Here is a 12,951-nt window from a genome sequence, read left to right on the forward strand (position 1 = left end):
ACCTGATTCAATGATCCTTACCATCCTTTCCAGTTAGTATACATTGCATCGTCGACTTTTTTCTATTCAAAATTTAACTGTTTTTATCTTATCAATCTCATCATTGAAAAATATTTATGAATGGCTTATTATGTGCCAAGTACCGTATTATCCGGCTTTTGTAGTATGTCTCTACCGAGGTGTCACCGTCATTTAGAATTTTGTCCCTGCCTTCCAAACTTAAGTCTCAAAGCATTCGCATCTCCGTCATGTTATTCATAAACACGCCGGGTTTTTTTCTAGTCATTTCTCCACCAACCACATTTCAAGGCTGATCCCTCTGCGCTTAGAGACGGTAATGAAGTCCTCTTGGGAACAACCGCCCTCACCTAACAGTGGCTTTCCCAACACTGTAATTTCCTAGCTGGTCGGTGGGCATTCGGGCGGGACGTTTGGGAGCTAGAACGGCTGCCCAGCACACTCTGCACCTCAGCAGGGCAGGACCGGCTCGCCGTGCCGTTACCTCTCGACTCGGACCCAGGGAAGTCGCGGGGCGGTTGTTAATTGATTTAGGACTCTCCCCTCGCGGGGATGTGGCCCTGGCGGGCCTCAACTTCCTCGGTTACCCTCGGAGCACAGACGCAGAGTGTGGCGCCTCTCACCGCGCAGGAACTTCCCGGGCCGCAGCTTTGGCTGAGAAAAGCCCAAGCCGGCTCTTCGCACGCGCCCGCTGTCTCCTGAGGCCGCGCTCCCTGCTCCGCCGCGCGTGTCCTCAGGCAGCCTCTGCCTCCCTCCGCCTCCCCGCCGCCTCCCCTTGAGCCGGTCCCGACGCTCGGCCGACGCGAGGAGAGCAGAGCACGCGCGCCGGCGGCGGGACGACGTGCGCGAGACACAAGGCCCCGCTCGGAGCGCCGGAAGGAGCCGGCCGGGGCCTCGCGCATCGTGCGCGCGCCGCCACCGCCCCCCCCCCCCGCTCCTCCCCCCGCCCCGCCGGCCCCGGCTGCGGCCTCGCGCGCGCGCACTGGGGCGCCGCCGCCGCCGCCGCCGCCGTCGCGGCGGTTGCTGCTCCTGCTACTGCAGGAGGCGGCGCTGGCTGGCGACTGCGCTCGCTCCAGTCGGCGAGCGGAGCAGCGAGCGAGCGTGTGTGTGTGTTTTTTAAAGATGGCCGGAGCGGCGGCGGCGGTGGCCGCGGGAGCAGCAGCTGGAGCCGCCGCGGCAGCCGTGTCGGTGGCGGCCCCGGGCCGGGCCTCGGCGCCCCCGCCACCCCCTCCGGTGTACTGTGTGTGCCGGCAGCCGTACGACGTGAACCGCTTCATGATTGAGTGCGATATCTGCAAGGACTGGTTCCACGGCAGGTAAATAAACCCCCTCCAGCCCCGCCGCCGCCGCGCCGGCCACCGGCCAGCCGCCGCCGCCGCGCCGTCCGTCCGCGCTCCCCTCCGCCCGGCCGCCGCGCCGAGCCGAGAGCCGCGGGGCTGCGGCGCCGAGACCCCGACCCGGGCAGCGGGGTCCCGGGGTGCCGGGCGGGCAGAGGGGAGCTGGTGGGATCGCCCGGCCGGGCGAAGAGTCGCCACAACAAACGGGAACAAAGGGGGTCGGCCGAGAAGTTGGCAGGGGGAGACCGGGGCGAGGGGCCGCGACCGGGGCAGGCGCCGGCGGAGGCGACGGGCGGAGCACCGGCCGGGCCCGCTGCCCCTCGCCGCGCCCGCAGCCCAGCCGCCGCCCCGCCCGCCCGGGGCTCCCGGCCCGAGTCGCCGCCCGGCCGGCCGCTCTGCCCGGCCGGCCGCCGCGCCTTCCTTCCGGGCAGCGACCGGCTCGCCCTGCCCGGTATCCCCAGAAATCGCTCTCTTCCCCCCGCGCCGCGGTCCCGTCGCGCCCCCTTCCCCGGTCTTTATCAAACTTCCTCGGCCGCCGGCCGCTGGTACGGGGGCGTCGGCAGCGTCAGCCCGGCGGGGCTCGCGGAGTAAACAGCAACAGATGAGGCATTCTCGGGGACTTGGAGGATGCCAGTCGGAAGTTTGGGGCCGGGGGCCCCGGCCGGGGCTCCGGGTCGGCCCGGGTCGTGCCCCTCGCCCACCACCTGGCACACCCTGTCCTGGCGGGGGCGGAGCGGATGGAGTGGGCTGCGGGGCCCGAGGGGACAGCCAACCCCCCGCGTCGCCGCTCAAACTTTACGGAGTGAGATTTCGCGTCGCCTGGGGGGCCGGCGACACCCGGGCGGCCTGGGGCTCCGCCCGGGGGCCTGGTGCGGGCGAACTTTCGCCGGCCGGCGGGCAGTTGGGGTCGGATGCGGGGGTGGCGAGCGTCGCCCTGTGTCTCCGCCGGCGCCTGCGTTTCGGGTTTGACGTTTGCGAGAGCTGGGGCCGCCTCCGCCGCCGACTCGTGTGTTTTGTAATCAAAGTGTGAGGCTAATAAAGGGCGGCGCCACAGCCTCTTGACTCCGGCGTGGGAGGGATTCGCAGGCATTTAAACAAAGAAACTAGTTGGGGTTGGGCTCCCAAAGTCCTTATTTGGGTGTTGTGGCAAAGCCTGCGGTCACCTTTAGGTGAAGCAGGTTTCCCGAGTACCGTTTGGTGTTGTATCTTGACGACACTACGCTCACGGGGAATAGCAGATATGGTGACTGTGATTGTAGGAAGTGTCCTTTGATTGACAGCAGGGCATTTAAATACAGCCTCCGCTCCCCCTCCCCAATTTTACTGAAACGCTACGCGACCAGGCCAGATGTCTTAGTCTCCCTCTACTGGCCCTGGGAGAGAAAACCATTTAAATTACAGCGTTGTTTTCCGTGTTCAGTGCTAGGTAGGTAGTTTTACTTAATTTTCAAGTTCAGTTAGTTTTAATTTTCAGATTGCACAATTCTAATAGCAACAACAGAGAAAAACCCAACAAATTATCGCTGCAAAAGGACAGCGTCCGTAGTATATCGGGTAATCTTTTAACAGTCTCGTCTGTGCTTGGGGAATATTACTGCAACCTTGTCACCTGTAATTAAGAGTATATTATCCAAAGTTCTTTTTTAATTACCCCAAACCGATGTTTTTCTGTATTTTGATTATCTTTAAACCTGAAGTTGGAACATAGTCAATCTTGCACATTCTGTTTCTACAGCCTCTGTTCCTATAACATACCCTAGGCAACCACAGTAGATTATCCAAAAATGTAGGTTACATATAGAATAAAACCAGAATCGCTGGTGATTTTGTAAATACTTACTTTTTTCAAAGAACTATTTTAGCTGCACAAGAAAATTGCTCTGTGTGCATTGTAGAGATTTGATGGGTTAATAAATTTTAGACGAAAATTTTATTTATCCTGATTTAGGTGATGTAACACTATAACTGTGAAAAGCTGCAGGTAGTTGGTGAAGAATTTTGTAATACATTTAAGTGTAAATTTGAAAGCAGCAGTCGAAGGGAAAATGAAGAGGGTATGTGTGAAGTAGCGAGAGCAAGGTCAAAACAAGTATGTTCTGCATAAATTTGTGTGACTTCATATCTGTGGGAGTGACTCAAATGTTTTTTGAACCCAGGGTTTTTTGGACCAGCAGTCCTTGAGAATTTAATGTGGTACAGATGTCAAAAATTAAAAATTTAGTGATAATGCCCTGCCATGCGAAAGTAGTATCTTATTAGGAAGTTAAACTCTTAATGAAGTATTGATAATTTGGGGTCTGTATTTTTTCCTGTGGTCATTATTTACGCTAATGTTTACTGTACCATGAAATTAGTGATTTTTTGAACATTGCGAAGTGTTTCTTATATAGTATTAAATAAATATCATTTACTTATGTGAGAATTGGCCCCTAAAGTACAAAGGTATAGCTTTAATCATATTCAGCTTTCCTTTGGTTTCCAGGGGGTGGACCAGCTGTCGAGAAAGAAGAGTAGAAAGACTTTTTTTTTTAGGTTTCAAATGTGTTGTTAATTTACAATTTTTGATGACTATACATAAAGTGTTTCCACTATGGAAAAGAATGCACAGTACATTTTCATGACTGGGGAATGGGTTTCTTGAATGGGTCATCTTCAATAGGGAATAAAGTTAGAAAAATGCAAGCTGAAAGTTGGAATTTAGTTCTTTATATCAAGTCCCATGTGAAAGCAAAACAAAATAAAGAGAAACTGAAAAGAAGGGGCAGGGAAAAGTTTAAAAAATTAAATTAGAAAAGATGCCTTATCTGGTTAATTTTTTGATAATTTTATTTCTTCAAATAAAAATTTTCTTCTGTCCTCATTAATAGCTTTATTATAATCTATAGTGACATAGCAGCTACTTTAAAACACATGTTTTTTATTAAAAAATGTAAACACAAAGAAAAAAGTCATAAAAATAATTACAGTAACAGTACTACTTTAACTTCGATAGAGCTTTAATATCCATTGTATCTTTTGACCTCCCCAATAATCTGGTAGTTAGGAAAGGCAAGTTATTATCCCTCTTTTATAGAGAAAGAAACCAGGACTCATAAAGTTTAAGTGACATGTCCAAGGCCACTTTGCTGATATGTGGAAGAGCAGTCAGGAAAGGCAGTGCTAGAGCTTAAATTCCAAGGTCAGTGTTTTTTTCTCTTTCACAAAATAGCAACACTGCTTTGATATAAATTTGAACTTTAATAAAGAGCAAAACATTTTGTCCCTGTATGTAAGAAGCAAAATGCAGCATTTTCACTGTAGCTCTGAAATGAAATTAGTTGGCTTTGTAAATTGTGATGGTGATTATTTTATTTTATATATGAGGTAAAAAATAAATATAAGTGCTAACAGTTCTGAAAAAAAAACCACCAAATAATACTGAAAAAGAATAAAGAAGTCATAACATGTTGGCATTTTTTTTTCTGTTTTTGAACTAAATTTTAAAAGCTGAAAATTATCCAGATGGTTTTGCTGCACAAGTGTCTTGATATGATCTCTATTTTAAATCCTTATAGACTTATATTTTTATGGTACACATAAATATCTTCCTTGATAATACAAAAACTCAGAATCTTTTTTCTTTAACCAATAAAGTTTTCATTTTGCTCTAAGCGTTTGCAACTAATTCCTTAAGTATCTTAAAAAGCCCAAAAGTTCACAATTTTTGGCACTTGATTTCAACATGAGCTATCTCATCTTAGAATCATGCACACTGAAGACCATTTCCAATACACTTCCAAAGACAGTCACTGAGTGTCTAGTGAAACTCTCATTATCATCGCCAGGCTAGCCATCTATTTTCCTTAGAACCTTGTCTGAAGTATTAAATCCAAAAGCCCACTATTAAAAAATAAGTACTATTTATGTATCAGGATTTTCATAGCCTGCAATAAAAAGTGAAAAGAACACACATTCATGCCAAATTTAAATCACTATCATTATTGAAATAAAGGCACTAACTCAGTTTAGAAGGGTATATTACTTACCTTTTGCTGCAGGTCAGATTACCTCAAAATTTTGGAGCTTAAAACAACAAACTATTATTGTATTACAAAGTGTCTGATGGTCTGGCTTGTGGAGGTGGCCTCGTTGGGCGGTTCTGGCTCAAGGTCTCTCACCTGGAGTCTGTCAGGGTCTTGGCTGAGGGTGCATCATCTGAAGGCTTGACTGGGGGCAGGAAGAGCTTTGAAGATTGCTCACCCACATGCCTGGGCTATTGGCAGTAGTTGGAGCACTTTAGCGAACTGCTGTTTTGATATTTAGATTACATTTGTCTTGCTACTTTGGTGTAAATGTAATTTAAGAGGCTTGTTGCTTGTTTCTGGTAAGTGTTGTGACTTGATGAAAATATGTCCCACTGGCCTGTTGGCTTTACCTTGAAGGTGATCCTGAATGCTGATACTGGTTGCCCTGTGAAGGGATCCTTGAGAAATAGTAATGCTTATAAATTCTAGCTTCTTTCTATGACAGCTCAACATGGTTACAAGAAGTTTTCTTCATGGTATACCTCGTAAACTTAAAAGTCGGAGGAGAATTTCATTGTTTAGAGTAGTGAATTGAATGCCAGACAATGGTTTCAAGTTTATGCAGCTTCTTACATTTTTAGAAGTTTCCCATTTAAAAACCACCTTTTCATTTTCTCTTGAACTTGCACTGGTGAGTTAGCATGACAGATTTTATTCATTCTTGAGTTGGGCAGGCTTCATGTGAGGTAGCCAATTTCCTGAGTATCCACTAAGCTCATATTTGTGCTTTTATCCTTCTCAAGTAGAATAATTTTTTAAACTCAGGGTATCCATGCATTTTGGTATAAAGGATTTACTCTGCCTGCAGTTTCTGACATTTGGAAATCTGAAAAGATTTTGCCCTAATTTATCCTGACAAAAAGGAAGGCCCTTCCTTGATGCTTCCATCAGCAGCAGGGCTGATGGAACTTTCTCCAGGTTTGAGACGGCTGAACTACTGCATCCTTGGTGTTGAGGAATCCCATTCCTCAGTCTGCCTAAGCCTATTCTGTAAGTAGAGGGGAGGAATGCTCCCAGGGTACAATGTACAATTGATACCCTTTAGGTATTGAATTCAGGAGTTAACAGGATTTTCCTGGGAAGATTCCTTCCAACCTAAAGATGGAGTTCACCCTCTCTTGAGTCCTTGGTGGAAGTAAGACAATGGAGATCTTTCCTGATAATGTCTCACCCCCTAATCTCTAGGCTAGATGTATTTAATATAATCCTATGCAAAACTGCATCATTGCCCTAATTAAATTGTATTATAATGTCTTTTGTCTCCTCACTAGAATGTAAACACCTTTGTTAATTAACCTTTTAGAATCATATTCTTTTTGATTAATGAAAATAATATAATGGAAAAAAGGGAATTACAGAAAAGTATGAAGAATATGAAAGTACCCAGGTCTTCTAGAGATTACCACTATTTTAACATTTAAGGTATATATATATTTTTTAAAAAGCTAGAATTCATTATGCATTCCACTGATACCTAACTTCTTTCATTAATAAATAGTTTTCCTATTATCTTTAATGTCCTTTGAAAACATTTTCAGTGGCTGGATAGTGTCTTATTTCATAGAAATACAATACACTTTATATAATCGTTCTCCACTTGTTAGTGTTTCACCTTGTTTACTACTTTTTCTTGTATTTTCTAATGATGGTTGACATCCTTTTAAACAACATTGTGAGCATCTCTATTTCTCTAGAATAAATTAAATGAGTTTATACATGTAAAACACTTAGAAGAAGATCTGGCACTTAGTAATTACTGTAAGTACTCAATAGCAAGTAGAATTATGGTATGGGGCACAGGGTTTGTTTTAGGCTTCTTGTGCCTATTGCCAGATTGTTCTCCAGAAAAATTATTTTTTATACTCTGACCAGTAGTGTCTACTTCTAGTTCCCTACATCCTCACCAATCTAAGGCATTATGAACTCTCTCCCCCAAAATCAACCAAACAAAAACTTTGACAATCTGCAGATATATTAATATTTCCACCAAAGACATACCCAAGATTGTTCATGGCAGCACTATTCATTCATATTACCCCTGAATTAAAACAACCTACATGTCATCAACAATAGATTGGATAAATTGTAGAATATTCATAAGATGGAATGCTATTCAGCAATTAAAAAAAAAAAGAATCCACAGCTGATGAATGCAACAACATGGGTGAATCTCAAAGACAGAAAGTTGAATGAAAGAAGGCAGACACAAAGGTGTATAGTATTTGATTCTACTTATATGAAGTTCAAGTACAGGCATAACTGGGTGAAAGAAGGCAGACTGGTGCTTACTTCTGGGGGCGGGTATTGACTGAGAAGAGGACAAGGGAGTTTCTGAGGTTCAGGAAATGTTCTCTGTCTGCTCTCGGTTAATGGTTACCTGAGCATATACAGATGTAAAAATTCACGGAGCTGTATGTGCACTGAGGTAGTAAACTTTAAAAAAATTTTAACATTTAAAGTGTACTTCAATCATTTAAAAGTTTAAAAAATAATAACTTACCAATCTTGTAATTGGTGCATAGCATTTTATAATGTATTTTATTTTTTTCTTGTTCCAGACTTTAGTGGGATTGTCTCTTGTGTTTCATCATTAAGTGGGATGTTGGCTTTGGCCCAGAGTTTGGAGTATGTCTGGTGCTGTTCTTGGTGCTAGGAATATAGCAATGAACAAAACTAAGTCCTTTCTCTCTTGTAACTTATTTTCTAGTAGGGAAAGATAGATAAATAAACACATATGACAAAAGAAAAGAAAAATGGAGTAGGGGAAGAGAGAGGGCTGAGGGTATAGTAAGACTACTTTAAGTGTAGTTATGGAAAGCCTTAAGGAGACATTTGAACACAAGAATGGGATTTTACTCAGAGCAAATGGTATATTTTGAGTGAAGGAGTAAACGATTTGACTTAACCCTTAAAAGGTTCACTTGGCTGCTTCATGGAGAATAGACTGAGGGAGGTATAGGTGACAGGCTGACCAATAAGAAGGCTATTGTAATAACCCAGGTAAGAGATGATTTTAAAAGTTTGAGTCAGTTTTCGTAGTTTACAAATGTCATGTGTTAATTTTTATTCCTGAAGCTTGAATGAATGAAGAGTTTAGTTTATGAAAATAGAACAATTTCACCATAATAATGCTATTGGGTAGGAGTTTCTCATGTAGTCACTCTGGAGTCCCAGCAACTCACTTAAACACTTATTGAATGCTTTATACATAGTACTAGGTATTGTTTTAATTGTGTTAGGTGCATTAACTAGCTCATCTAATTCTCATAGTCACCTTACTGGATACATGTTATTATTGTCCCTATTTTATGGATGAGGGATCTGAGAGTTAGAGGGGTCAGTAACTTTCCCAGGCTCACAAAGCTCAAAAATTATAGAGCAAGATCTTGAACTCAGGCTGGCTGCTTCCAGAGCTCATTCTCTCAATCCATAGGTGGTACTGGGTCTCTTCCTCCTTGTCTGTCTCTGTCCTGGGGCACATAGATGGAACAGATGCAGCAGGGTTCCAGAGAAATAGATCTGTAAACACTTGGCTATTGGTTTTGTTCTTTATAAAAATTATTGTTTTTAGCATAAATATGTCAAAAATTATCATAACTGCCTTGGGAACGGTATTTATAAAATATTTATTTGAAAAGTTTTATAATTTAACTCTGTTTCTTCCTTGTTATAATGGATTTCTTATTGAAATGTATCTTGATTTTTTTAAAGTAGGGATGAGAATTATTTAAAAAAATTTTTAAATATAAATTTCCTCTTAGTGATGAAATCTTTTAGTTTTATCAGCTTACTTGGTGAACATGGATCTCCATGTAAGAGAACAAAAAGCCTATTCATTAAACTTCTCAGTATCTTTTTTTGATATGATAGTTTATAGTAGGAGAATATATGAGTATTCTCTTCATGTGTTTCACTTAGAGTTTTAAACATATGCACTCAGTTTTGCTGTTTGAACAAAATATGTTGTGATATTGGAGTCTTTGCTCAGGTTGCTTGGAGTCACTGACAGAAAGTTCTCCATTGAGCTATTTTTTAAACCATCATTTGGGGCAGATTTCTGCTTAGTATGCTCTCATATCCTGTGTTCTTAGGGATGAAATTAAGTTTACTGATCATCCCATGAGAAGAATGCCTTTATATTTGAAGATTTGAAGTGGGGCCTCAAGAATAAGAATAGAAGAGGTATAGAGGAAATTGGTTATAAAGCAAGCTTTGGTTGGTTTGAGCAATTTAAGGTCCACAATTTGCACAGCTTTTGAACAGTTGCCCAGTGCTGATCTTGCAGCAGCTACCATTCTGATTCATACTGAATTCACAAGAATTCAGACTGGTTCTTTCTGGAAGTTACTTTTTAGTACTGTAGTGATTGTTTTCTTGTCTATTATTACTATACTTTCCTCATTAATTGTAATGGGAATTAATGGTAACTTGTGTGATTTTGGTGTGTGTTGTGTGAACCCTGGTTCTTTGTAGTGGAGAATGGTTTTTAGAAACCATGATCTGGCCCTAGATAGGATCATTGCTTCTAGGCCTTCTCAGTGGACAGAGTTAGGAAATACACTAATCACGCACATACACACACATCTGTACTTGTTTCTGTTCTATAGATAGTAAAAGCCATATGTTTCATAAAGATACCTTTGATTCTAATCCAACACCAGAGGGTTCATTTTAGCCTTTCCACATTTCCTTACTTGTAACTTTTTTGTCCAACAGTGAGAAACCCAGCTCTTCTTATCTACAATGTATTCATTTGGTCACTCCTAGTGTATTCATACAATAGTTCTAAAATTGCTAGCCCACACCCTTGTAATAAACAAATTTGTTAGCTAGGTTATAGTATTTGTTTCTAGTGCCTTTTGTCTTCAGCCCCTGTAATATCTAGTTAAAACACTTTTTTCCAAGTGAACTTAGGTTAGTTCTTTTCTCCCCATTTTAGTGTGTGATGTCATTTATTTGTAATACAGTTAGGTTTATTACTGTTTGTATTGAATTTTGGATTCCTCCCTCATACTGCTTGGTTTATATTTTGAGTATGTAAAACATTACTGTGGTTCTAAGAAGTCAGAGTTATATGAAAAGGTAAACTCAGAAATGTCATTCCCTCTTCATGCCCCCTAGCCTTTCCAACCCTTTCCCAGTCAACTCCTTGTAAGCAACCAGTCTCTTTAGTTTCTGGTTTATCCTTTCAATGTGGGTTTTTTGTTCTCTCACAAATGAGAAAATGCATGTGTATTTTATGATATCTACTTTCTTTACACAAAGGGTAGCCCATAATAAATGCTCTTAACTTTGCCTTTTTTCCCTCAACAGTATGTACTGGAAATCACTATCAGTTCATAGATCTCTTCCTTATTCTTTTTAACAGCTATGTAGTACTCCTCCATGTGGCCATACCCTGTTTTATTCTTCCATTCTTACATATGGGCATTTAGGTTGTTTACAGTGTTGTGAAATTACAAACAATACATATGATAACCTCATGCACATGTACTTTCATATTGTTGGAAGTATACCTTCAGGTTATAGTACTGGAAGTGAGATTACTTATGAAAAGGTAAGTGCATGTGTTGTGTTGTTGGGACTGCCAGATTTACCTCCAGAATGGTTGGACCACTTTGCATTCCCACCAGCAGTGAATGAGCATGCCTCTTCCCACATTCTTGCCATCAGGATGTGTTGTCATATTTTCTTGCCAATTTGATAGGTGAAAATGGTATCCATGTTTTAATCTGCATTTCTCTAATTACAAATGAGTTTGAACATTTCACATGTTTGAGAGCCATTTTATTTTTTTTTCAAGTATCATCTGATTATCTTTTTCTAATTGCCAGGTTTTTGGTCCTTTGTCTCTCATTCTTTAAGAACTCTTCACATTTTAGAAATATTAGCCCTTTGTGTCATGTTCAAAATTCTCTCCTAGTTTGTAGTTGTTTTTTTCTTTTTGTCTATGATAATTTTTTTTTGACACGCAAATTCTTTTTTAATATTTATGTAGTCATATTTATCAGTCTTTTATTGGCTCTTGGTTTTGAGTTGTAACTGGCAAAGCTTTCCCTACCCCAAGGTTAAATGCATGTTTTCTTTTATTTAGCACTTGTTTGATTTTGTTTTCTACATTTAGATCCCTAACTCATTTGGAATTTATTCTTGCACATGATATGAAGTAGGGATATAATTTTACCTTTTTGTAAGTGGCTACCCAATTGTTCCAGCAGTATTTATTAAAAAGTCCATATTTGGCATAGTGATTTGATGTGCCACCTTTATCTCTGAAATTCTCTGTATACCTGGGTCTTTTCCTGCACTTTCTATTCTATGCCACACACTGGTTTAATTATGGAGACTTTTGCAGTACGTTTTTAAGTTTGGTAGGGCTAGTCCCAACCTTTTAGTTACTTGTTTTAAGGGTTTTTCTAGCTATTCTTGCAGGTTTATTTTTCCATATGAACTTTAGTAGCAGCTTGTCTAGGTTCACAGAGAAACTTGTTGATATTTTATTGGTATTACATTAAATTTATAAATTATGGAGAACTGAAATTTTTATACTATTGAGTGATTCTATCCATGAACAGGAATGTCTTTTTGTTTAAGTCTTATTTTTGTGCCTTTCAGATATGTCTTAAAAGTTTCTTTAATAGATTATGCATGCTTGTTAATAAGCTTATTCCTAAATACTTAACTTTTTTGTTACTACTATAAGTGGGATTTTCTCCACCATTTACTTGCTAATTGGTCATTAGTTTTGTATCTATGAAGACCTGATTTTTGAATGTTACTTTTATAGCTTGCTGTTTTTTTATGGCTGAATAATTATTTTATTTTATTTATTTTTTAATTAAGGTATAATTGATATACAGTCTTATGAAGGTTTCACATGAGTAACATTGTGGTTTCAACATTCACCCGTATTATCAAGTTCTCCCCACCCCCTCACGTTGCAGTCACTGTCCATCAGCGTAGTAAGATGCTATAGAGCCATTACTTGTGTTCTCCATGCTGTATGGCCTTCCCAGTGACCTATCTATATTATCAGTGCTAATTATAGTGCCCCTTAATCCCCTTCTCCCTCCCTCTTCACCCAACCTCCACAACCCCTTCCCTTTGGTAACTGCTAGTCCCTTCTTGGAGTCTGTGAGTCTCATTATAGCCTGCTATTTTTTTTTTTTTTTTTTTTTAGCCTGCTATTTTAACTGACGGAATTGTTTGAGATAGTTGTATCCTCATTTCACTAGCAGTTCATATCATGTGGAAATACAGTTTAGCTACTTCTTTACCTATTCTTACGCCTCTAAATGATTTATCTAATTGCGCAGGCTTATACCACTTACAGTGTTGAATAGTGGTGGAGATAGTGAATAATCTTTTTTGTTCCTGATTTTAGTGGAAATGCCTCTGAAAATATTTCCTCATTAAATAAGATAGTAGCTTTAAACCTCATTTATCATTTTAAGAAAATAGCCCCTAATTCTTTTTGTTGTTGTTGTTAGTTTTTATCATGATGTTGTATTTTGTCAAATATTTCTTGAGCA

General features: G+C 41.2%; 1 protein-coding gene across 2 annotated transcripts in view; it reads left to right on the top strand.

The window, feature by feature from the left end:
* The first annotated feature begins 1,008 nt into the window (after nucleotides 1-1,008).
* The window catches only part of KDM7A (lysine demethylase 7A), an 81,595-nt gene continuing 69,652 nt past the window's right edge, over nucleotides 1,009-12,951 (top strand). For both annotated transcript variants that reach the window (XM_036994536.2, XM_036994537.2), the window contains exon 1: nucleotides 1,009-1,334. In XM_036994536.2, coding sequence (XP_036850431.1) covers nucleotides 1,141-1,334 — 194 coding nt within the window. In that variant the 5' untranslated portion in view covers nucleotides 1,009-1,140. The remainder of the gene's footprint in view (nucleotides 1,335-12,951) is intronic.

The sequence above is a fragment of the Manis javanica genome, chromosome 6 (genome assembly GCF_040802235.1).
Source record: "Manis javanica isolate MJ-LG chromosome 6, MJ_LKY, whole genome shotgun sequence".
In the NCBI taxonomy this organism is placed as follows: domain Eukaryota; kingdom Metazoa; phylum Chordata; class Mammalia; order Pholidota; family Manidae; genus Manis; species Manis javanica.